This window comes from Struthio camelus, chromosome 23 (genome assembly GCF_040807025.1).
Source record: "Struthio camelus isolate bStrCam1 chromosome 23, bStrCam1.hap1, whole genome shotgun sequence".
NCBI classification, from domain to species: Eukaryota; Metazoa; Chordata; class Aves; order Struthioniformes; family Struthionidae; genus Struthio; species Struthio camelus.
The window spans coordinates 7,655,741-7,681,204 of NC_090964.1; the positions used below are offsets into that span (position 1 = coordinate 7,655,741).

At 45.6% G+C, this 25,464-nt stretch overlaps 1 protein-coding gene and 1 long non-coding RNA gene across 10 annotated transcripts; one reads left to right on the forward strand and one right to left on the reverse strand.

The window, feature by feature from the left end:
- On the reverse strand, nucleotides 1–24,468 carry NCMAP (non-compact myelin associated protein). Of its 9 annotated transcripts, XM_009668262.2 has the most exons (5): nucleotides 9,950–10,164; nucleotides 8,679–8,834; nucleotides 3,075–3,169; nucleotides 2,598–2,682; nucleotides 1–2,124 (listed from the first exon to the last, which is right to left on the reverse strand). In XM_009668262.2, the coding sequence occupies exons 3-5, from the start codon at nucleotides 3,157–3,159 to the stop codon at nucleotides 1,983–1,985; spliced, it is 312 nt and encodes a 103-aa protein (XP_009666557.1). In that variant the 5' UTR covers nucleotides 3,160–3,169; nucleotides 8,679–8,834; nucleotides 9,950–10,164; the 3' UTR covers nucleotides 1–1,982. The 9 variants fall into 9 exon arrangements, with proteins under 9 accessions (XP_009666557.1, XP_068773661.1, XP_068773655.1 ...); XM_068917560.1 differs by lacking the exons at nucleotides 8,679–8,834; nucleotides 9,950–10,164 and adding an exon at nucleotides 24,444–24,468; XM_068917554.1 differs by lacking the exons at nucleotides 8,679–8,834; nucleotides 9,950–10,164 and adding an exon at nucleotides 17,343–17,925.
- On the forward strand, nucleotides 17,139–21,934 carry LOC138062037 (uncharacterized). The gene is made up of 3 exons (XR_011136014.1): nucleotides 17,139–18,571; nucleotides 19,855–20,087; nucleotides 21,495–21,934. It is a non-coding gene; the product is annotated as an uncharacterized lncRNA (long non-coding RNA).
- Nucleotides 24,469–25,464: the final 996 nt, after the last annotated feature.

Genomic DNA, 25,464 nt, shown 5'->3' on the forward strand with positions numbered 1-25,464 from the left:
TTAGCTTTTCTAAAGATCTTGATTTTTATACAGTGGAATATTCTCAAAAAAAAAAAAATCCTTAGATGTTCATAGACAGAAACGAGAGGCCAACTCCTTTACATTTTTAGAAAAAGTCTCTTGACTTCCCCGGTTCCTTCTGAATGATTATATCAGTCATTATTGCCACCAAAATAAGTTAGAGAACTAGAACAAGTAGAATATTTACAACAAGGTTTAGAAACGTCACAAAGAGCTGTCTTAATGTTTAGTTTGGAATTAAGATGCCATGCTCCAGTTTCATTTAAAAAAGTAATTGCAAAGTAATTGAGCTTTCGTTTAGTTTCTGCACAAAAATACCAGTTAGTAAAGGTGACCTGTTCAAGAGATGTCTTCATATCTTGAAATTAAAAAAAAAAAAATTGCTCCAGTCAATCACTACTTTACTCTGAGATCTGTCAGCTTTGTTTTTGTCACTGTATAATTTAAGAGAGGAACTGTCCAGGGGAGTCATGATTTGTAACAGCGTTGGGAAGCATTGTGAGTGAACTGCTGCAAGACAAAGAAAAACTGCTTTAAAGCTGCAGGCTCTTTGTGACCACTTAAATTAGACAAGAATAACTTCTCTCTCTGCACCTCTCTAAAAGGCGTTAAAATACTCTAGTAACAGTTTTACTAAAGTCTTCAAACAGGCTGGAGCCCTCTAATGGTCATGATAGCTTAGAGCTAAGCTCTGGCAGTGTCTTAATATAAAGGACACCCTTAACACGATAAATCCAGGCTAAAATGTTCCCACTGTATTCATTTCACACTTTGTCTAGCTATTCGAGTGAGCGATTCCATGATATTTAAGATATGTGTCAAAGGGTAGAGATGGTGTTTCTTAGAACCTCACGTACTCCTGTTTGAGAGAGAGTTCAGCTACTCAACTTCTTCCGAATCATTACCATCTCTTCTGTCAGTCAGCGTTTCAGGGGTGCTTTGATATGCAGACTGGAGACAATCAGCCGCAGAATGCCTGACAATGCTTCTGTATGTTCACACTCAGTGGGCTGTGAAATATTCTTGGGAATTTTTTTGTTGCGTTACTGTACACCCACAATCATCACACTTGCAAAACAACATCACTTTCAGTTACTTTTTAGAAAAAATATCTAAAAATAGTTCAAACTTAATCTGCATTAGAGAACAAAGCATTTCAGGAAGTGAGTTGTAGAAAAGTAGCTATTTGAAGCTTCACTTGCTTTATACTGTATTTCCATGTTTACGTTTTCAATTAAAGAACTTCTCCTCAGTTTTTGTATAAGACAAAACATTCTAACAGAATTCCAGCAATGAACCTAGAGCAATTATTGGCACCAGAGTGAAAACCCTTAAAAGTAGGGTTAATCTGGAAACTGGTCGGTTACCAAGCGTATAGAAACATTTTAAAAATTCTTCAAAATACAAAGTAACTTTTTAAACTAAAACCATACATATATGGTATTAGAAACAGGAAAGAGAAGTAAAGATAAATACAGTTTTGCTAATTCACATATTATCCATCGTGTATAAAATAGACTACAAACATGTTTCACATAAATCTTAACAAAGCCAGGTTCAGCCAGTCAGAGCTGCAGTTTTTCTTCCTGTTTGTCTTCAGTCACTGCAGAAAAGAAAAAGCTCAAACTGTATGAGTAAGCAAGGGCTTCAAGAAATATGAGCGCGCATCTTTTCTTCCACCAGAAACGTGCTTGTTTTATTTGGTCATTCCATACTCAGGGCTCTGTAAGAAGGCTCTTAAGGTTTCTGATGATTTGAATGCCTCCACCAGCTGATCTCTGCCATGGTCCAGTCCTTTTATTTTTCCTCCCAAAGAGAGAAAGCAGGACTAACTGCAATCTATAGGCAAAGTAACAGCTAGTCACTGTTCCAAATGCAGTGCTGCTTTGCTGAAGAGTCCCAGGTCCAGGTAAATAAGGATGCCAGCTCTTTTCTCTCACAGGCAGGATGTGCATTCACAGTTATCTGTTCTGCATGTGGATATCCACAGGTATGAAAGTCACTGTAGGTTGCTGAGTAATGCTGTTGCTGTTCTGCCCTAAAGCAGGTGAAAGTGTGGTTTTGGTGCTTTTGGGCTCCAGCTCTCGCTTCACTCTCATGCGCCTGTAAAGGTAAAAATGAAAGTGTTACCAGCGCTGGCACTTCTTGTGGTCTCTCCCATGGTAAATACTGGGAAGATGCCAGCAAAAGCAAGTTGCATTAAGCAGCTGGCTATTGAGAATTCAATACAGGCCAGGATTTTATCCTAGAGATACTAAATGGCAAGTCAGTGCTTCTAGAACTGATGTGCAAGTCTAACCTAATGCCCTAAAAAGTGAGAAAGCAAACTCCTCTCTGGTGGCCTTGATGCACGCAGCAAACCTTTCCTATGTCAACAGGAGTCCCTAAAAAGAACATCCTCCATCAAGTACCTACTCCCACTTCTTAGCAATTCAGTCACAGGACACTGACTGTGAGATTCAGGACGCTTCAATCGAGTACATTATAGTTGGAATTCCTCTTGAAGAGTATACACATAGCAGTGATCTTGGTTTACCTCGTCTAACCCTAGTGAAGTTAAGAACCCAGCCACCTACCTGTTGTATGTTTTCAATATGAGCAGAACCACTGTAAAAATAATAATCACTCCTACTACGATGGCAGCAACTATTGCTCCAGAACCTAGCAGGGAAGCAGAAAGGGAAAAAGTCTTATTTTAAAACTTGCCATTGTAGTGTTCGAAGTTTGCTAAGTTCAAGTTCCTTACTAAAAAGCTGCAGAAAGTCTCACTTCACTTTGTTACTTTTTATTCAGGGGAACAATTTGGGATGCGACACTTGGGAGCAAGAAAGGAAGGGGAAGGCTAAGTTGAAATTACTGAATGCTATTACCAGAGCATTCAGGTGCCGCATAAGAACTAGAGGACACACAAAAAAAATGTTCTCTTTATCTCATTTATACTTAAATACACGAGCAAATGTACACACATAAGTTTGGACATTGCTGCTGATCTAATCAAGATATGGTAGTTTCATCTCAGGAACAAAAAAATGCCACCTCATTATTTTTCTTACTTTGATAGAGACTTTGTTCTTGAGACTTTGCGGTCACATTTACTGGGAACTGAGTGTTATTGATCAGTGGTGCGGCTGTCGTCATCTTGAGTCAGCTACAGAAGAAGAATGAAGAGTGATTTCACAAAATATTAACGAAAACATGACAGCACAATTCAGTGATAATTAGGCAACTACCTAATCAAGACTGAGCATTATTTAACTTCTACTAAATGGGGTTCACTGAACTGGGGTTCTTAATGTTTTCTCTGTGGTGAAAACCTGGCCCCACTGAAGTCAATGGAAATTTTGCTACGGTCTAGTCTTGAGCAATTTTGCTTGGAATATACACAGCTTAGTATTAATAGGATAAAATAAGATATAAACACAACAACACCTTGTTACGCATATATTTATCCAAAAGTTGTACAACAGCATTAATGTATGTATTTTGAATGCTTTAGGATTTTAGGTTGTCACTTCAGATTATGAGATTCAGGACGCTGAGCAAATCAGTAAGTGAGAGGGCATCGGGGGAGAGGAAAGACCCAAAACCCCCACTATCCTCCATCCCAAAGTAGATTTACAGAGCTGTTTACATTATCTGTGAAGAGTTTGGTACTCACTTTTCAGCAAAATGTATTTAAAAAGGGGGAAAAAAAGTCAGCTTTCCTGTTATTAAATCATCGCTGACAGGTGATGTAAGGATACTTCTCATTTATGGCAATTAGGAGGTTTAGCAAAGCAAGCTAATAATAGAACTAATAATACTTTAAAAGGAGGAAAAATCCTTACAGCACAGAAAGGTTTCAAAACTCTTTTATAGAACAGACTTTAAAGCAGCTTCATTTGTCTAACATGAAGAGAAACAGTTCAATCCCATAACATGAAGCTCCAAAAGTCACATGGCAGACAGTGGTTATCCCACGGAGAGAAAAAAAAAAAAATATTACAGCCTGACTATGTCAGAAAGAATAAGTGATTGCTGGAAAAGCAGCTCACTCATACTAGTGTCATTTCAGGTCTATTATTGAAAGCGGACAAGCTTGCAAGTGGACAGCTGAAAATATAGCTGCTGCTGCATTTCGCTAAGGCAAAATTTTAGTTCTCAAAAGAGCAGTCTGTATGCTTACTGATTTTATGCGTGTTTCCCATGTTTTCCCAAACGTGACCTGTAACCGTAGCCATTAAAAGACTCCTTCAGTCTGAGAAGGGTGTGAATACCACTTCAAACAGATCTCTGAAACCATTTCAACTCTTGGCTTCCGAGAGCTAGTACTCGCAAATTATCAGTCCAAAATTAAATTATATTTTGCAGCGCTTGATATTGCAACTGAGTTTCCCTTTTCAGACGCTCCCCAGTATACACATGAAGCAAGACTCTGCACTACTCTCTCTTGTACTCCTTTGGGATATTGTGGATCTGTGACACGTGCTTAGTAGCTTTAATTTTACATAGCACAAGATACAGAACAGCCAGAAGATTAACTGGAAAGAAATCAGTCAGTAATGAAGAGAACTGCAAATCTGAAAGGCAGCCTCCTAAGACACATTCAGACAACTAGTTAATGACTGAAAATGTACCAATTCTCAGGTAACCTGTCCACCGCATGATTTTTTCTTCTCCGCTTCCCCCTTACTAAGGCTTTCTAAAGGATCCTCTGAAGTAGCATCCACCAAATAAAGCGACTGCAGTCACAGGGTACAATTCTGATTGCTCTTCACAGGCAGGGTTTTGTTTCAGCAGGGTGAAAAAAAAAAACGGTAGCTGAGTCAACAGCACAATCTATACTTGGGAGTCTCCATTTAATAGATATACTAGGAATGAGAGACCAGTAACTGGCAGGAAGGGAAACGGTCACTATTTCCAAATGTTTGCCTGGATATGAAATATCGGAATTGCAAGGTTGACTCAGTCAAATGGTTCAGTCCTCTTAAGTTAAAAAGAGTTGGGGTTTTTAATTTAAAAAACAAAAATAACTCTGTCTCAGAATCTGTAACTGGGTCATTCTCCTCTGACTGAATGATTCCTTTGTTCAACCAAGGCCAAGTTACTTCAGCAACATGATCATCTACTGCGGTCATAGTTCCTTCCATGCTGAAAGAAATATATTGTGTTAAGTTTACTCAGTCTTATTGTATAGCATAGTGATAGGCTTTACGTAAGTGTTGATGGAACCTGTGAGGAGATGCTGAAGCTTTGACAACAGCTCTGTGAGCATCTGTCCTCTCCCCAACCCCATTCTTTTTGCAGCAGTGCTGATGAAGATCGTACCTGTCTGCAAGCGGAAGTTGAAGAGACCCTCCATCCGAGGTCTCTCTGTTTCCAGGGGAGAGCTTATGGAAACTTGGCCACTGCAAGCTAGGGGAAGCCAAACAAGTATTTCCTCTACAGACACAATCAGAAAAAGGCATGTACAACTTTCACCTTGTTGCCTATGCCTAGGAGAGCACAAATGCCAGGCTTACAGAGGCATTTTTCTCTTGTTGTTGCCACTAAAACAAAAATTCCAAATGGGAAGGCTGATCGTCTTGTTTGTAAGCCCTGTAATATTCATACTTGCTAACTTTCATCTAGTTCAAACCAGCCTGGTAAAGGTGAGCTATCTGTGCATGAGTCACCTATAACCAGAAAATTTTTATTGTTGTCAGTGAAACTGCCTGTTTACCAAAAGAATGAGTTTGTCCTACAGGCTGTGACAATCTGAGATGCAAAATGAAAAATGCACCAAAACTTTTCTCCTGTATCGTATAGTCACTGAGTTTACATGTGGTAATTAGCAGCTGAAGAGGTCCGGGGTTCCCTATCTCCGGCCTGGGTGGGAGGTGCCAATCTTTAGTTCTGCTGCTTTGCCTGCAAGAAGCCTCCGCTCCATTCCTCACCTATGAATCAGCAGGTTTATGCCTAACCAGGCTTGCGTTGGGAAACTCAAGGACGCAGCAAAGCCTGGTCAAGTCCATGGGAACCTATCAGTTTGAGGCGATTGTAAACTGATTCCTACTCTGTTTAGAAAAACATCTGGAAGATGAAGGGTGCTCAATAAAAGCTACATAGCAGGGGAGAAGGAATGGACTTTGATACAGCAATCACAGGACATTCTTTCTTTATGACACACAGTATGTACTTCCCTCTGTGCATACACACCTTGCTTTTTGAGAGCCACTAATTCACCCATAGTTCTAGAGATTGGGGGTGGAAGCACACGTTGCTGGTTATTTTTGCATCCACATATTACGGAGCTGGAAATATTTCCACAGAGTTAAGCCTTGGGCACATTTCCACTTAAAACACCTTGGCAGATACAGCGTATAGGTTATTTTGGCAACTGGTAGCAATGCCCCCATTTATAAAGCCTTCCTGCCTCCCCCTCTCCTGTTGCTTGTCAAGCTGAATGGCCATGTTCATTTATAGCGAGATCAGGATCAGAGCTGATCTGTCACACAGCTCCTGCCACTGCTTGCAGCACCTGGCAATTACAGAAGAGGGGTGACAGGCAACAGAGAGGTTTGTTTGAGTTTTTCCGTAAGAGCTAGACTTCAAGGGTCAGCTTCCTGCCAGGGAAGGCAGGTGCTGCTTAGAAAGACACACAGAATTCAGCATTTTGCCACCCAGAAAAAGGTGGTCTTTGCTGTGTTGCAGGCCTTCAGCTGGATACCAATTAGCTATCGTTTCTCCAGCAGTAATACGTGTTAGTTTTGACCCAGCATCTCAGTTCGACAATTTATTCATCCTTTGCACAGATAATGACTTCATCTTATATCGTGGGCAAACACAGACTGAAAAATAGAAAACCTAACACTTGTCAAAAGCAGCAAAATCACTCTCATCCAAGAAAGAAGCAAATTCTTCTGAGTATGGAGTTTTCCTCCTTTCCTAAAAGTAACTAGGCTCAGGCATAAGCCTCAGGCTTATGAGCAGTTCCCAGTGGAAGCAGATGGTTGTCCTAGCTCTGCTCCTACCTCAGCAGATTACCTGAATGGCCTGACATTCTCTATCGTTGCAACAAGGTTTACTTTGTTTAACCACAGGGGATACTTAGTGGTTTGAACTTGTGCATTTTTATTGTTCCCTGCAGTATTCCAAGTGAGGGGAATCAATTGAGCATTCATGGCACAGCGCAGGAAAGGAAGTAGGCTTCTATTAAAGAGTCCCAAACTCAACTTCAGCTCCCCATAAACTGGCAAACCATCCATCTTCAATCCAAACACACTCCACCGCCAGTTCAGTCATGTGCTACCTAGCTCATGTTACAACAGCGTAATAAGCCATGAGAACTGGGAATATCGCCTGGGTTTTGAGGCAAACTGTAATTTTCAAAAAGTAATAAAAACACAATGTGTTTCAGTGAGACCTGAATGTGCCTGAATTTACCTTGTGAGGTTCTAAGAGGGGGGAAGGGGAAAAAATCCAAGTCCAAACTGGCTAGCAAGAGCTAAGGCATAAACGTGGCTTCAGACAAACAATACAGCTCTGTACTGAGTGTGTGTATTAAGTGCGTGCTCTGATGTCAGACCAACACCTTTATAAAAGCATTTATCTCAGGTTCTGGCATGAGCTCTCCAGGTTTAGCTGTTGTTAAAACACATAATAAAAGCATTTCTTTTCCTTGCTGGGACAGAGAAAGTTGCTTAAACTACAGTCAGTTCTGTTATGCAGTAACAGCACCAACAAAAACGCCAAGAAAGTCAGCCTGTATGGCATCTGGGCCTTATCTTGAGAGGGCTAAGGGCCTTCAGCGCACGCCGATGGCAAGAGCGGAGGTGCTGCTGGAACTGCCGACAGGTGCCCAGAAGGCAATGCATTGGCTTTGAAAGCCATGTCTGAAAATTCAAGCCAGACAGACTTTGTCATTGACCTGCCTGCCCAAGAGCAATATCTAAACTGGACTGTGAATTGCAGATTTCCCAGTTCTAGTCTTCCACCTCAAAATGCTGAGCCACGCACATTTCTCCTCTCCCTCTCTGTGAATGCACTTATTCATGTGAACTACAGTAACGCCACCACGTTCAGCAAAGTGCATTCTAGCTCTTTCAGGGCAGGACTGTCTATGCAGACAAGCCAGGGTAGGGAAACAAGGCAAGTCAGCGGCATCTTCCCACTGGTTACAGACCAGAATCTCAAGCACACTCGCGTTAGAACGTTCCACTTAATGTGCTACGATAATTTAGTAAGGTTCTTCAAAAAGACATTTACCAGAAATCATCTGGTCCAATGGCTGCACTTCCAGAAGACTGAGCTAATTCATTATTGAGATCTGAAGCGATTCATTTAAGAACTAGATCAAAATTTAAAACAAAACTGCCCATTTATATGCAATGCCTGGATGATGTATCAGATATCAAGAGAGACCTGGGAGCAATTTTGCAGCTTATTCCTGAAAGGAATACTAGAGGTTTTCCTTTGCTGTCAACTTCATTTTCCCTTTTTTTTTTTTTTTTAATCCAAAGGATCTCTTTCAACATTGCCTCTTTTTGACCAGATACATTATACTTTTTTAACTTATGACTGTACACACACAGGATGCTAAATCAGTCATTCATGGGTGGTATATCAAGAGCTGGCGAATAAGAAGTTTTGTGAGATCTGCCTTATTGTAACAAAGAGGGAAAGATGCAAGACATCACCTGGTCTTTTTGGGGAAAAGAGTTCATTACTTTCCAACACCACCGTCAGAACTACTGGCACTACTGGAGAGAGTCCAGCAGAGGGCTATGAAGATGATGAGGGCACTGGAGCATCTCTCCTATGAAGAAAGGCTGAGAGAGCTGGGCCTGTTGAGCCTGGAGAAGAGAAGACTTCTCATCAATGTGTACAAATATCTAAAGGGAGGGCATCAAGAGGATGGGGCCAGACTGTTTTCAGTGGTGCCCAGCAACAGGACAAGGGGCAACGGGCACAAACTGAAACACAGGAAGCTCCATTTGAACACGAGGAGAAACTTCTTTACTGTGAAGGTGGCTGAGCACTGGCACAGGTTGCCCAGAGAGGCTGTGGAGTCTCCTTCCCTGGAGATATTCAAAGCCCACCTGGATGCGACCCTGCACAATGTGCTCTAGGTGACCCTGCCTGCGCAGGGGGGTGGGACTGGATGATCTCCAGAGGTCCTTTCCAAGCTCAGCCATTCTGTGATTCTGTAAGTGTCTCAAGACTTAAAGCAAAATAACACAGAGACTGAGCACACCAATTTCCAGATGCATCAAGTGGTCTCCTGGTGTGTTAGTAATACCTCTCATTTTGCCAGGGACAAGCCCTTGCATCATAAGATCCCCTTCTAGCAGTGCAGCATGACACACAGGTGACTGTGGCACCTTTGGAGCTGGATCCAGATCCCGCTCACAGTTCTCTGTACCATGCCAAGAAGACCGTACATAATTTTTTTCTCCCCTCAGACATGTGCTTTCCCACCAGCATACTGAGGATTTTCTATATTTGCCCTCAGTATCTGGGCATCCACAGCCCCGGCATTGCTGCACAGGTACAATAATTCTGAGAGAGTGGCTGCACATCTGGAAATCGGGGACACATCCCATGTGCAGTAAGTCCCATGCTTTCTGGAGGGGATCGGATGCACCGCTGTATTAAGTGTTTTACATCAGTTTGATACAGATTGACCACCGCATCCCAGAAATGCTGCTTATGTGATACGTGCAGTTCTCCTGCACGTAGTTCTGCCAGGAAAATCAACACGAGGGACAGCCAGCACTGAACAAAGCCAGAGCCGAGGAAACACCGATTCCCAACTCATCTGAACGCGGCAGCAGCTGGAAGCCCTTTCCAAGCGCAGAGGTATTAGCAGAGGCATATTTCTGAGCAGCAGCTCCCACCGCTGCCTGTGAGCATAAACAACCTCCGATGCGGGAATGGAAAACGCAGCCCCGTGGATGACAAGACTCACCACAGCGATGGGTGGAAGGCTGAAGTAAGCAGACCCGCACGGCCGCGCTTCAGAAGCGGCGAATGTTTCAGCAGGTGCAAAGCGTCGCGGGAAGCCAAGGCGAACGCGAGCTCCCCTGAGATGACACAGCTCTGGTTTTCTTCATGCCAAAGGGGGGCTCTGCTCCCCGCGCACCGACAACGTCCCAAGCGCCGTGCGCGTTTCTGAGAGCACTCAGGTGGAGGGGCACGGGAGGGAAGGATGTATATTTTCCAGTTAAATATTACCCTGGAAAACTGATTCAGAAAGAAGAAAAATGCCTCCAGGCACCTTTATGAATCTCAAGGCAGGAATGACTCACAGAGGGGGCGAACGAGACTCAAGGTGACAGAAACTTTAGAAATCACCGGCTCGTGCGCCCGGATGGAAAGCAGGTTTGAATAAGGAGGAAACTCAGCTGAGCTGAACCCCTCGCGACAGTCTGGCCGTCATCAGCGGCACCACGTTACGCTTCCCTCGAGTCGCGCTAGCCAGGAGTTTGTCTCCGCCGCTCGGACGGTCTGTCAGGCTCCAGCGCTCCCAGCAAACTGCCCATCGGTGGCTAGTTCAACGGATCCGGACAAACGAACCACAAAAAAAGCAACTTGCCCTTGAGGACTGTCTCCTTCCATTACTGCAGCGGAAAGTCAGCCCTGTTCCGTACACATAACACTCTGGAAAAGTCTATGGTACTCCAGGGCTAATTTCAGCTCTTCGGTGATATCTTTGGAAAACTCTCTGCAGCTATACACGTTCCTAGAGAGAAAACCAGAATTCAGCAGATTTTTGCACGCCGCGCTCATGCAGGTCCAAATCCAGCTCTGCTGCAGAACTTCTCTGACAAGTAACATGGATCCACACTGCACGGGAAAGTAGTAGCGACGTTCAGGTGGATCCTCCTTCTCAAGCTAACCACCGCCGAATTGCACGGCAGGAAAACGCAGGCTTCGGCATGCAGCTCGGGCTACTTGGGTTCCAGCTGCAGCACAACGACGCATGTGCGGAGCTGGGTTTCTGTGCCAGAATACCAGATTCAGTGCTTTTGCAGAAATGATTAACAGGCTCTGTACCTTGCTGGATTTTGCCATTTACTGAAAGGCTGGAACAGCGCAGGAAATTGCCCTGTTGTAGAAAGCCTCTCCCACTTGGATTTTCTGTCAGGGCAACTGCTTTACTCCAGTCACAGCTCATAAATGCCCCAAAGCAGGAGAGACGGAATTAGGATTGAAACTGTTCTCATGGGAATTGCAGCATTAAGCCTTTTATTTAAAGGGCAGAAACAGGTAGCTGTCTGAAAGGTCAGATGCTCCCTTTTGCCATATTAAATGGAAGGCAGATCCCAGATGGATCCCAATTAGAAAGGAGAAAATCCCCCAGGGACTGTAGTGTGCAAAAGAAATCACAGCACAGCAGACGTTGGTTTCAGTCAGGGCCAGAGTTTTCAGTAGTTCTGGTAAATGTAACTTTAAACAGAGTATGTAACTATAATCACTAAAGAAGGTGCTCCACCACTTCCAGACATCAAAACCCTGATTAATGCAATCTAACCCTTGCTGGAATTGGTCCAAATCCTGTATTAACATCCTGCAGCGAAAGGTGTGCTTTCTGCATTCTCCCCATCTGCATAACTCCGGAGCTCCTCAGAAATGACAAGGAACACAATTTTGGGGGAAATAAAAAGGGGAAATAGAAAAATAGAAAATAGAGGAATGCTACCCTGCGAATTCAGTGCTAGATAAACCCACCTCTTGGTGTGGTCTTGGACCTTCAAAGCGGCCCCGCTCAGGCCAGCTGAGCTACTCCACTAGACAAAAAATTCTCTTTGCTCCTTGCAACGTGTGTCACAATAAAGCCTTTTTACAGAAGTGGAAACTCGGAGAGACAAAGACCCAAAGCCAAGAAGAGGCCAGATATCCCAAGTGCGACTCCTCTAGTCTTCCCCAGCCCATCGCTCACGCTGAATGGAGCGGGCAAGGAGAGCTAAGGAGAAAGAAAGGTGCTGAGTACTTGCTGTGCACCCAGCTCAGCCGTGCCTCTCGGCCATTTCCACACACTGGAGTCAGTGGCATCTTCACAGAGGAAAATTGAGCCCTTCTTAAGGAGCCTTTTAGATCTTGTGAAATCAGTATTGCAGCTACACTCTCCGACTACAAGGAGAAACCTCCCCGGAGCAGAGAGGGACACAGTCCAGGCAGGCAGGACCCTTGTCGCCGCTCACGGTGTTTGCACACGGGCTTGGCGCCTGTTCGCAGTGTGAACAGGCAGAACAGGAACACTCAGGAGGGCCTTACACATCGACCAGGAATCTGGAGAACCCAGAGACAGAGGGGAGCCAGCCAGGAGAGGAGCTGGGGAGCGGAGCTGGCAGCTTCACCAACGGTACGAGGAGAGGCTTAAAAATCCTGGGAGGGAACAAGCTGCCCAGTGCAGCCACTGCCACCATGGAGCTGATGCCCTGGAGATGCTGAGCTGTGTGGTGCAGCCAGCCCGTGCCTTCAGGTGAAGAAGCCTTTACCACTCTCTTTTAAGAGAAAGCAGACAGTGGAGGCAGATTTCAACACCCCTTTTGAAACCTTTTTAAAAAAGGTCAGGGGATGTTGATGTACTTGTTGTTTGCTGAGCAGATCAAGTCTGTCACAGCTTCTTCCTAGCCAGAGATGAAGAGCAGCACAGACAGGCATTTAATCAACATGCTGAAATGTCTTCCCTCTAGCAGAAAGTTAAAGCAGTGCCATGAAATCAGCCCAGGTAGGAGGCTAGTAGGTAGAAAGAAATGTGTTCACACACGCTTGCACTGCGGTCCAAGAGTTTTCTCCTCTACAAAGACCCAGAGCTCGGCGTCCCACCACCAGCTGTCAGTGCCCTGCCTGCAGCAGGCAGCACGTCCCTGCTCCTCGGGACTCATTCCCCCAGCTGTGTTGACTGGCGCTCTTAGACTTGCCACCACAAAGAACTGCAGGACAGATGTTGCTGAAAAGCACGGTACTACTACGCTGAGCAAACATCGTGCCTGGTCAGACTGCTGAACAAACGCGCTTCCAGAACGGGGCTTCTGGTTTTTCACTGAGGAGAAAGATTGCAAAGCTCTCACCTGTGGAACAAGCAAATCTAATCTTCTGCGCTCAGGACCTCTTGGGCCTCTCAGATCAGACGGAAAAAGAGACTGTTAACAAGTGCCATGCATCAGGCCTTTGTAAAATGACATCTGTTCCCCAAGAAAGGCAACCAAATCCCACCAAACTTATTTCACATCTGATCACAGCTCACATGTCAGCACTGAGACATTTGGCCACAGCTAACCTGAGCCCAGCTCTCCAGGGCTATGCAGAGAAGAGGAACTCAGTAGCCCAGTTCCACGTTACTGGAACAGGACTGATAGAAACCACAAAAACCATGTCAACACATTGTGCCCAGCCGGAGAACATCATGAAATTAATTAACATCAGTAGCACGGGGCAGATCTGGGCTCCCGCTGTGGCATGCAGATCTGCGACCAGATCTGATTCCAGCTTTTCCCAGAGTTCAGGGAGCTCTGTCTAACTCGGGCAGTTCACATCCCTTCCCTATAAAAGGACTGGCCAAGTCACACGCATTAAGCAGAGCAACTTTCCATGTGGGCCCTAATAATGAAGAACAAGAACGAGGTTTTCAGAAACGCAGAAACGTATTTGCATACCCATATTTGTACACACACTACCTCCTGCCACCTGGCTATCTTTGAGCACAGCCCAAAGAGGAGAGGGGAAACCTAGCAAAGACATCCAACGATTTGCTTAGGCATACAGGAAACTTGTCTCACGGGCAAAGAGCTGCTAAAATACTGTCAACCACTTGTAACCAGAGAAGGAGAAAGGAGTTACTGAGTGCAAATTAAGACTTGCAAGGAAAAGAATAACAATCAAAAAATGACACGCACAAGACAAACGCTTCGAAATATATCGCATATCCTCTACGCGGCCTTCCTTTCCAGCCAAATTAAACCACAACTAAAGTCCAGTATCATTTACGAATGGTTTGCCCAAACCAGGACTGGTTCCCAAACCAGAAAACCGCTTTGCCTGAGTCTGCCATCGCTGCACACCTTGCTCAGCGGTCCCTCTATTCCCAGACCCCGGGCGCATCACTTACCCAAAGGCACATACACACCACGACCAAAACCCGGGAAGGACGGCAAATCCAGATGTGCTTTCAGGCGCTCCTGACTACATCCCACAGAATCAGAGACACGGGAGCAGCTGCTCCTGCGTTTACCTTTTAGGGAGATTCGTGCCGAGCAGACCCGACGGCCGCTGCTCGCACCGCGGTTCTGCGGGAGGCTGGAATGAGCTTACACCCTAAGCTGCCTTTCAAGTCCGAGAACAGCTATCTATTTATCAGCACAAACCGTAGCACATGAATCAGCACAGCTCCTGTTTCCTGGCAGAAGGATGTTCTCTTTTCTTTAGTAAGATGAACACATTTGCTGGGCCAAGAGTTTTGAGGCTCCCATTACAGACTAATGAGTAAATGGGAACTTCTGTCTTTCCAAATAATTACTTGGGTTTCCACTTGGCTCTGTGCAGAAGTGCCAAGCTGCGGTACAGCATGCAAGGCTGCACCATGGCGCAGCAGACGGTGGGCAGCACGAGTGCCCCAGCTCTGCTGCCATGGCCCCTTCAGCTCGTCCCATCCACCTTGGCCTGAGCATAGCCAAACACTGCCAAAGTCACCTCCTCTGCAAGCACACAGCTCTGCCATAGCGAAAGCTGATGTTAGACAGGTTGAATTGAGGGTTAGCGTGGTCCAGGAGGCTGTCTCCATCCAAATCGGAGAGGCGATAAAGGCAGAGGCACCCTCCTTCTGCCCGCTCACCCTGCCTGGCACTTGAAGCAACCGCGTCATCGGCCTCGTATCTTGGGGGGCCGGGGGGGGGTCCCTAGCTTGGAGCTAGCCCCCTGGCAGCTGACAAGGATGAAGCATCATCATTCCAGGCCCCAGGAACTGCATTGTGTTATAACTTCTTTGCTTCTTAGAGGTGGTTGTGAAAACATTGAGCTGTCTATGCCAGTGGGAAAGTGGATGACTCAGACATCCCGGCAGCTTTTATTTCTCGCTTTCTTCCTCTGTGATCTCCATTCATGCCTCATATCATCTCTCTCTGCAAGAGGCCTAGGAACACTATAGATTTTGGCTGCATTTCCCGACTTCTGTGACTCTCAATAAAAGCAGCACAGTCACTGCCATTGCATTTTTCTCCTCTCTCACGTGACTAACAATAGGCAAGGTCAAGGCCACTAGCCAGTCCTGACCAAATCCCATCCCAACACAGCCACGCTTCAGGAATTTTGATCCCAGGCCTGCGGAAGGGCATGGGAACGCAGCACGTGAGGCATCGCCCCGGGAGCCAGGGCTGCGCAGCAGCGCTCTGCAGGATGCTCGGCAGCTGCGGGCTTTACCCTCCGAGTGCAGTAGTTGCTGATTTTGAGACGTGGCCGCTCTCAGCATGTCACTCAGACTCCTCCAGCCCCTTCATCCACTAAGTTTCCTATTCCTGCCTGGTTCGCTATTTATTGCCACACGTAAAGAGAAGAATCTGGTGTAACTAATAGAAGTCACACCTTCCCTCGCAGCAGACAGATAGGAGCAGGGCTGGACAGGAAACCTTTGTGCCTTACTGCAAGCAGAGAGCCAGGTCTCCTGGCAGTTGTGTATTTGAGTTTCAGGAGTGTTGTCCTGTGCCTGCCACGAGTGCATGTGATCCAAACACGTTCCCCAGTAACTGGACCATATCTTCTGCAACTCAAGTTGTTCTCCCAGAATAATGCACATCTCCACATTGCAAGACCCTCTTCAGGTTTCACAGCCTGAAGTTTTCTTCTGTATACAAGAAAAAAAAATCTGTATGCAATGTAGAAATCTGGCAACTCCTTTCCCTTAGCAAACAGTGGGGTGAAGGTAGTCACAAGATTTCTTCAATTACTGCATATGCAAGCTTGTTGAACTGATGAGGCACATCCCTCTCCTCCAAGAACGTTGTGTAGATAAACACACAGGCAGCATGATACCTCACACTTACACCACATCCTCGATGAGCGCTGTTCAAAGGCCTTGGCAAGCGTCCGGTCCCGAAACCCGGCAGCCGGGTTCCCCGGCCGCACGGCAGGACAGCAGGTCCCGCGGGGCTGCGCGGCCAGCCTGGGCAGCCCTGACTTTGTCTCCTGGTTTGTAATCGCTCCATCACACCCTCCAGTCCAAAGACTCCAGCTAGCACAATGCATCACATCAGTGAAATTTGTTTACAAAACGCTACGCTTCCTTTAGCGAGGACTTCCCGGGGCATTAAGTACTTGAATTACCATGAAAAAGCAGCAATCGCTTCAAACCTGCCAGCAGCCTCAGCGTGTTCCCGAAGAGCGGCAGCAGCATACTTTCGTCCCGGGCCGGAGACGCTCCGCGAACGGCGCGTAACACAATGGTCCGAGTCGCCTACTCCTTCTCATGTTAAGTATTGATCTGCCAGCTTTTTCTAACGCGCTGCTCAGCAGCTTTGGAGGAACCGCTATGCGTGGTGCAGGACAAGAGGGCAGCGCACCCGCGGCGACCGCGCTCGGGGCAGCGGCTCCCCGCCCGGCCCGGTCACAGACCTGCGAGGTTTTCCCGTTAATGAAACGGGCGGCTGCTAAAGCAGCAGTTTAGCAGCAAACCGTACGGTGACGTCTGTGTTGTCTTTCTCCCTGCTTCAGTTACCGACGAACTTTGCTACACGTAGAGGCGTTTACTGGGCTGTATACCGTCGCTTATACAGAAATCCAGAGTACCCGCACGGAAACCCCCCCCTGCGCCCAGCCATGTCTTTGATAGCAGAAAGTAACCTATGTCGGAGAAAGGTTAAATTTGCGGTAGAAAACAAACAAAACCAAAACACCCCACCTCACGCTAACCTGCGGGGACAGCGTGCTGCGTGCAAGGGCATTGGCGGGGCCCGGGCGCGCAGGGGCTACTCACGCCAGGCTGCCGCCGGCCGCCGCTCTCGCTCCTCGGCCGCCGCTCCGCCGGCAGCGCAGCGCAGCGCAGCCCGGCGCGGGCAGCCTTGCCCCGGCGCCGCTCTCCGCCCCCGGCCGGCGCCGGCAGCGGGGCGGGCCCGCTCGCCCCGGGCAGCGCAGCGCAGCCCCGCCGGGGGCGGCCCCCGGAGCGCTCAGCGCCGTCCTGCCTCCGGGATGCCCCGGCGGGGCGGGCGGCCCCCGCCCCAAGGGAGCGGCGGAAAGGCGGCGCGGGGAAGGCAGGGCAGAGAGCTGGAAAAGCGAGCCGTCCTCCCCCGCGGCAGCAGCACCGGCGGCAGCGGCTAACCCACCCCTATCGCCCGCGCTGGGCCGTCAAGCATAAAATTGCTTCTAACCTTCAGCTGGCGCCGACGGCTGAGGTGCTCGGCTGGCCTGGTTTACGCTAAAAAGAGCAGCTGGTGCCTCACGAAAAACCCTGAACCAAATCCGTTTGGAAACAGCCTCTTCTTTGTGCGTCTGGTTTTCAGTTCCTTTTTGCTGAGGGAGATTTTCAGGGAGACAGAAGGTATGGGAGCAGGCCCGGCGGGGTTTCTAGCGCACGTGAAACGCTCAGAAGCTCTGAGGAACAGGCTGACTTCTGGGACACTTCAGCACCCAAAGGTCTTCCAGATACTTCCAGAGAAGAATCCCAAACATCCATCCAGAGACCAACGGAGTGGGTTTGTCCACCCATTAGTAGGATCAACGGGATCAAACAGGGAAGGATACCCACCATATAACCTGCAGTTGGCTAGCTAGCTTTACTCTGCATTCATCATTACAGTGCGAAAAAGAGGCATGTGACCAGAGTCCATTTCTGCATGGGACAGTCTGCATTTGTCATGTGAAGATCACACCTAAAAAAGGTACCTGAGCCCTGTTCCTACTGGAAACCACGCTGACGAGTCTGCAGCCCTCAGTCTGGGCTCAGTTTGTGGTTTGGTTTATGATTCACTGAGTCACTATACAGAAGTGCCCCCTCCCCCCGTTTCCTCATCTGCAACCAGAAATAACAACATTGATCTTTACAAAGCAACCTGAAACATATAAATGAAAACTACTTGGTAAGAAATACTATCGGTAGAGAAAGGCAGCGATGACATGCTTCAGAGCAGTCCATAAATGTTTGCAGCAGATTTCTTGGTAAAACCGGAGCACATCACTTGTGGCCACCCAGGTTCTATCAGTGACTGACTTTACGAGGATGAAGATCTGCCTGTAAATGAACCCATAAATTAATCCTTTTTGGTGACGATTTAAATCTATGCATCTTCAGACCAGGCTGTGTTTGAGCTGGCACAGTCTGTGCAGGGGGATAATTACTTCCTAATTTCTTTCAAGACTTTTACAATGCAACAAGTTAATCAGCTACTACGGGGTTGTGTAATAAGATGGATTTATCTGGCTGTTCCCTAATACGTTAATCAGAACATGGGATTTCCACATGCAGCTGTGCTCATAATATGCCACTCCAGCAAAACTCTTCTGCTCATGCCTGTCTCTGCTTTGCCACATGGACAACAACTCCAGGATGAGGGCCTGAGCTGGCATCTTTGATCCAGCATTTTGGTTGAGTCTGAAACTGGTAAGAGACAACCGGTAACATCAGTAAAGGTCCAGGATTTTCTAGTGTTATTTACAGCTTCTCTTTGGGGACAGCTCAAGCAAAGTTGGGGCTCCTGGCAAAGACTTAAGAGGAAAGATGATTTTCAGACTCTTGTACGCTGGCTGGAGAAATCGGGATTGCTGCAGGGCCCACACGCACCCCTCCATGCGAGACACTGGGCAACAGCAGCCGGAGGCTTCCTGCTGAATCTGGTGGGGAGCAGAGCTTTGCCTCCTGGCCGCCCAGGGCCCCACGGAGGTCACGGTTTGCACGGCCGCTGTCAGCACGCGCTCCTGCTGCACTATCCCTCCACATCCGCGTCTCCTGCAGCTACAGGGGAGCAAGGTTCATCCAACACAACCCTGACCCGCACTCACGTGAGTGCCTTTCACTCCCAAGTTTCTGGAGGACAGAACAGGTGCAGACTAGCCCGGATGCATGAGTGTCTGCAGCCACCGAGCCCAGGTACCTCCGACTGCACAACCCAAGCATGGGTGCATTTCTTAGCATTTCACGTTTCATTGATAAGGCACTGCTAAAGCAAATAAGCTTATTAATGAGTCACACTTGGACAGAGGCGGGGCTTGGAGAGCCAGAGTGGCTTACGATTGGGTCTGCCAGCAGTAAAGATGAAAAGACAAAAGACCTACAGGGCAAAAGATCTAGTCTCACACTTGAAACATTTTCCAAGCTAGAGAACCTTCTCTAAGCTCTGATGCTTAAAACCCCAAACCCCCTTATAGTAGTTTAATTCCCCACAATCTAAAGTGTGGAGCTTTGTTCCACCAATAGCACTGCATAAGCCCGACAACACCACTAACCGCTATTTACTGATATCACAGGTCTTAAGATTTACGGAACTGAGATTGAGGCCCCCACCGTGGTCTATGCTAGAAAAAGCAAGAGACCATCAGCGCTGAGGTGCCATCAACCTCCAGTGACGGAAGTGGCATATGGGAAAGCAGGTGCAGAAAAGTGAAGTGACCAACCTGCTGTAACACAGCACGACAGAGCTGGGAACAGAAATTAAGTCTGTGATTCCCACAACTTTAGTGTTTAACATCTGTCAAGACATAAGGCCATAATGCCAGATTTTCTTTATTAACTATTTTTCTTATCCCCATTAGAAAGATAAGCAAACAGAACACGATGAGCTGGCTCCAAAAATCAAGAGGTTTAAAAAACAGTACATTTGGACTATGTATCAATATTTGCATGGATATTCATTTCTAGTGTTTAAACCATAGTTTTTTCCTTTGCAGCTGTGAAGGGTGAAAAAAAAGAAAAAAAAGAAAAAAGGAGGTCAGACCAAAAAATGGTGAGATTCTTACACAATCACTTCTGCTACTTTAGAGAAAACACCAGCAACTGAGACTCACAAGAGACAGCAACCTCAAGAGACTGACTCATCCAAGTCTGGCATGGGCAGCCAGCAGAAAAGCCATGATTAAAAATGAGGTGTTTCCTGACCTTGCAGCGCTCATTTTTTTTCCAGGTGAGAAATGCTTCATTGTAGGTCACTCATCAGGTGGTGGCGGAGGAATGCCCTTTTGATAGAGCCCAGAGCAGAGCAGGGAAGATGTCATTACACAGCGCTCAAAAGCAGATACCACAGCAGGGAGCATGAGATGGGAGAAGGTTTATACCCAGGCAAAACTACATAGCTCTTCTGCCAGGCCACTCTGGCTCTTCCCATCAAGATCCAGTTATAAAAGCACTTCTAGCTTCTCTCACTTATATACAGGAATTCAGTTATGCAAAGAAACACAATTCCATCCTGACTCTACATCTCACTATAAACGTACAAAATCCCTTTATCTTGCTGGGGCTTGGGACTGTGATTTCTGCTTTCTGTCCGGATTAAGAACATTAATATCTAAATGCAGCATTTGGCATTATGCACTCTTTTTCAGTATGAAATAACACATACTGGAAGCAGGAAATATCATTAATTCCACTTGATTCACAGTGTATTTTTCCACTCTGTGAAATAACTTAAAGGGAAACTGAAACCATCTTATCACAGGGTTGCTCTGCACATTGGGTACAGGCATACTAACAAAATGAACCAGTGACAGGCCAGAACCTGACAGGCTCTCGGCAGGAAGATGACTCTCCTGCAGTCCTGGTTGCAGGAGGTATGTGGTTACTTGGTGCTTTGATCTGGTAACTAGAGCAGAACATTACACATATAAATCTGTGCGTGCTCTCATCGATTTGCTTATTAGAGCTGGCTGGAGGAAGCAGAGAAAGGACAGGAAGCACATCCACAACTGACAGCTCACTTGATCTAGATCTGAAGGAGAAATATCAATACTGATCAGATACACAAGTATTCATCATGTAAAGCACTTTGGCTGCCTTCAATAACGATGTCATACGTAAGCATAAATTCTTGTATTGGTGCCAGTCACCTCAATACTTAAACCAAAGAGGAAGCGACAGCCACGTGCTCCATTTGGTCCTCTGTTTCAAGCGAGGACTGTAAAGGACGAACAAAATAGCATGCATCATTGCAGTTAACAGACATTTCTCTCCTAAAGAAACACTGGTGTTTTCCTAACGCAGGCCTTGCTTCTATTTGGTATTGCTTGGTTGACTGGTTTCTACAATTTATCAAGCTGGAACCCACAGAACAAGAACACAGATGCTTTCTCCCGGCTTTCAGAACTAGAGTTTCAAGATCTAATTAGGTAGCAACAATTTTTTTTTTTTCTTGCATAGCTACAAAGACTCACATTAGTTGCTTTTAGACAAATCTCTTGGCCTTAACAAGAGAAAAAAAAAATCAGCGCAGAATTCACCACAGTTCCTTAAAAATCACAGACTGAAATCTCATCAAGGCTTACTCACTATTCATCTTTTCAAGGGACTAAATTTAGTGTGGTTGGTGTCTTTACAGTTACTGCCTCATCCTGCGTAGACAAGAAAGAACACGAGGCACCTTTCTGGGAACGTGAACGAGATCCCAACTGCATACTTTCCCTGGGTTATATCCTTCCCCAGAGCAGAAGGGGCTTCATTTCAACAGGGTGCACTCATAATTTGTCAGAGACACTACCTAATAGTTAAATTTTACTATAACTGTCCTAACTCAAATTTAAGCAGTACAAGAAAGGAGATGTCAGCCACTCTGTTAAGACAGTCCAAATTAATGAGGAAAGAGGAAAAAGTTCTGTATTTTCAAACTCTTTTCCTGTAGTCTTTGCGAACTGTTATGAAGACAAGAGTAAAGATGTACGTTGTAGGTCGTTCTCCAGATCTCCTTTCCTCCATGATGGGCAAGGTAAGACTCAGTACAAAGGCTCTCCTGCTTATGTTTGCAATAAAACTTTCCAAAGCATTTATGAGCTTATACAAATATGTACGGCATGGCACACCCTTACAAAGCTGCCAGACCTTAGGGGCTGGATTTACACAGCAGGATGGGCTCTTACCTAATCTCGCTCCTCAGGGAGCCGTTGGCTGCCTGGATGAGGCTGTGATACAATTCACTCAATTCAAGGTGCTTTGGAAAAGGACTCGGCTTCTGAAGATAGCCACACATACTTGGCCCCCACTGTCTTCAGAGTCAACTGTTTCCAGGGGAGCCTGTCCAGCACCTCAGCGTTCCTTGAAGAGGACTTCTGTGTGGTAGCAGCAAAGGCCAAGAAGACAGTGAGATGGCCTTGGGCAGTCTGGTGACAGCACCAAGCTGGGGCTACTGGAAGATGTTGCACATGGAGGAATTTATTCCTAGCAAGGTTCCAAAGTCTAGATGTTGACAGATAATTACTGAAAGACCAGGTAATGCCTGTATAAACATGACACTAGTATTAAGCCCTGCTGGCCTAATCACTAACTGCGGATCATAAAAGTGTGCACTTTGAAGGCTCAACTGTTTCAAAAGCATTGCTTTCACAACATATAATATTTTGTATTAGTTCAAAGCTCTAGACAATAACATTGTGGAACAATTTGGGCTTGTTTAGCAGCAGCAGACTTTAGGTCCATCAATTTCTCTCACTTGCTCTGCGCTCTATTTTATCTGCTAATCGTACTTCCGCAGATGGAGAGGATTCAGAGTTTAGACAGAAACGGAGGAGGCTCGGAGACTGAGCGTAGTCCAGCTTCTGAGCGTAATCCAGCTTCTGGGCTCATGGAGCTGGCGTAGCATTTTGCAGCACAAAAACTTCTCTATTTCACTGTTCTGAAGGTCAAAGTTATTTGTCATGGAAATAAAAAACAGGAAGAGAGTATTTAGCATAACCTTTGCTCTGCGGAGCAGTCAGACACTTCTGATGTCAAAGTCATCACAACAGTACAGCAACTGCGCTAGGTGCCATTGGGGAATCAAGCACTGAAGGGATGAAACGAGCCAGTGAATGATTCTGGGCAACAGGACGAACTATTATATGTGGCTGATACTATGCCGTGTATTGTTGTCACCTCAAGTTTCAGTGACAGCAGGACAAACTCAAATGCATAAAAAGCAAAGCTCTTCCCACCAACTTGAGCTGGAGAAGAATCTCTGTCGCGGTGCGTTAACGGAGGACCAAATGATGGGATGCTCCAGAACACTTATAACGAAGCCAGTGGAAACTCTGTGTGCCAAAGACTGAACATAACTCTTAATTAGAAACTAAAGGTCCAATGCTAGAAGTTGCTGACCTCTTAACACTGATTTCCAATGGGAAACAAGCCAGTATTTTACAGGAACTGTTAGGGTTTCTCATAGCATAAGGCCTGTAATTGTTTTTGTAACTAAAATCCTTTGGCCAACTACGCTAGGTTTAATTTGGGGCACTACAAAAAAGGCGTAAGGAAGTGACATAACTTAATAATTCATTACATCTCACTGAATTTATACTTCAAGCTTACACTTCTAACAAAGTATCATGCTCCTGCTAGAACAAAAGGTCAGTTCACAGCACCACTGGTTAAGTTTTGTGAGACTGGAACTATCTTAAGAAAAAACAAAAAAACAAAAAACAAAACACCAAACCCCCAAAAAAACCCCACAGACAGAGATGGCAGCAGCTGTCATGCCTCACTATAAACTCATTATTGTGTCTAGAGTTGTCATATGAAATCAGGGCCTCTGATGCTGTACGTGTATCCACAGTCAGGAAAGAACTTAAACTACACTTGCAAGGGATGAACCTCAAATTCTGAAATGAAACAACCTGCCCTAGCTGAAGGGCATATCAGTTGACTTGGGCCAAAGAGGAAAACCAAAGCAGTGCCTTCCCCATCCTCTGCTCACCATGCCACGTTAGTCAACCAGGAACATGGTCGTAAACTATAGAATCAAAAAATATAAAGAATTTATTTTTGTACTTTACGTAACACAGCAAAACAACAGATTCCCATTAGTATCTTACTTTCTCGTTGCCTCTCCCTAATGCTGCTGACATGTGGGTTTCTGATACTGCAGTTGGAATATGTTCACTTTATCCAGTAAATCAAACATTCCCTTCTACAAGCCTCAACCTGCCAGCATGTTAAAAGCAAACTCGTTCACAACAGGATTTTAATGCATTAGTTAGCATTTAAAATACTGCACTTTTTCTAGTACGATTTAGTACAAACACAACTTAAAAATAAAATACATAAATGACCAAATAACACACCACCTGTCTCCCCATTAGGTAGATACCATGATACTGTTAAAATCTCAAGCCCTGATCTTTAGATGAAGGGTACAGATACAGTCACATGGTCACTCTGCAAGTTTTCCTAAAGCTAAATCATGGATGTGAGGAGACAACCCTGTAGACACACCCACTCAGACTTCAAATCCGTGATGAGCTGCAGGAGAAAAAGTAGTAGTATTTTATCAGAATAAATATCAACATAAATCAGAATTTACCTTTTTGCTTAGAACAAAGAAGATAAACAGCTGCTTGAGAAGTATAACGTATCAAGAACTACAATTTCCTCCTACTGACCTCAGCTTCCCTGCCCAGCTCAGTTGGGTTCTCCGTCCCTCAGGCTGACCTTCAAGTGCACAGAATGGAGAAATCACAGAATGATATATTGCAGGTGCCATTAAAGCCCACATAGGAACAAAGACTCACAGATCCAGCCAGGTGTGCATGTCCTATTTAGTTTAGTAAAGGAAATACTTCTGCATTTCTCCCCAAGGGAATGAGGTTTGGCAGTGGTCTCTTTCCACATTAAAAGCACACTGGACCACGAACCCCTCCTAGAAAGTTGTCATACATTAAGCGGAGCAAGGAAACAAAACCAGAGAAGCATAAGATTCATAAGACAATCTTCTAATGTAGGCTAAAAAAGATCAGTAGTCCAAAAGTAGACGAAAACGGAAGCAAAATCTTTCGGGAATAAATTAAGCAGAGACATTTGGTACATGAGGTCTTTCGGGGCGGGAGGGGAAGCAGTTCAGTAACAAGGCAGAAACAGAATGAGAAGTAATAATTATAGGATCATGAAACCAGACCCCATTCTTAGATACTCTAAAATAAGAATACAATACTCTGAGAAATTTCTCGACGGAATACATGGGCAGATTGCCCAAACAAAAGACCATAAATTTTTTCAGCTACTTCTCAGAAAGAATTCTTTAAAGGAATTTGGGATATTTATTTATACAAAGTACATGCTTAGAAAGGACTCAGCACATTTAGCACTTTTGTGCAAGCCTATTTCTTCTAAAAAAAAGCCCTTCAGATATTAGCAGGTCAGTAATTAAGAGAAACAGACAAGCTCTAACGGTCATTACTGAATCACCGTGCAGGGTTAGTAAAGCAAAACTGAGTTCCCTTCACTTTATGAGGGCAGCTCCATCACCTTGGAAACTATGGACAAAGTGGATTAGAATCACTTCTAATACTGAACCAATGGCTAACTTCAAGTTTCCTTTTCTGTAC

Coding starts and splice junctions, on each gene's coding strand:
- NCMAP (XM_068917560.1), bottom strand. CDS start 3,159: ATGACGACAGCCGCACCACTGATCAATAACACTCAGTTCCCAGTAAAT. Junction 2,683..3,074: donor AGAACAAAGTCTCTATCAAA/GTAAGAAAAATA, acceptor CTTCCCTGCTAG/GTTCTGGAGCAATAGTTGCT. Junction 2,125..2,597: donor ATATTGAAAACATACAACAG/GTAGGTGGCTGG, acceptor TTACCTTTACAG/GCGCATGAGAGTGAAGCGAG.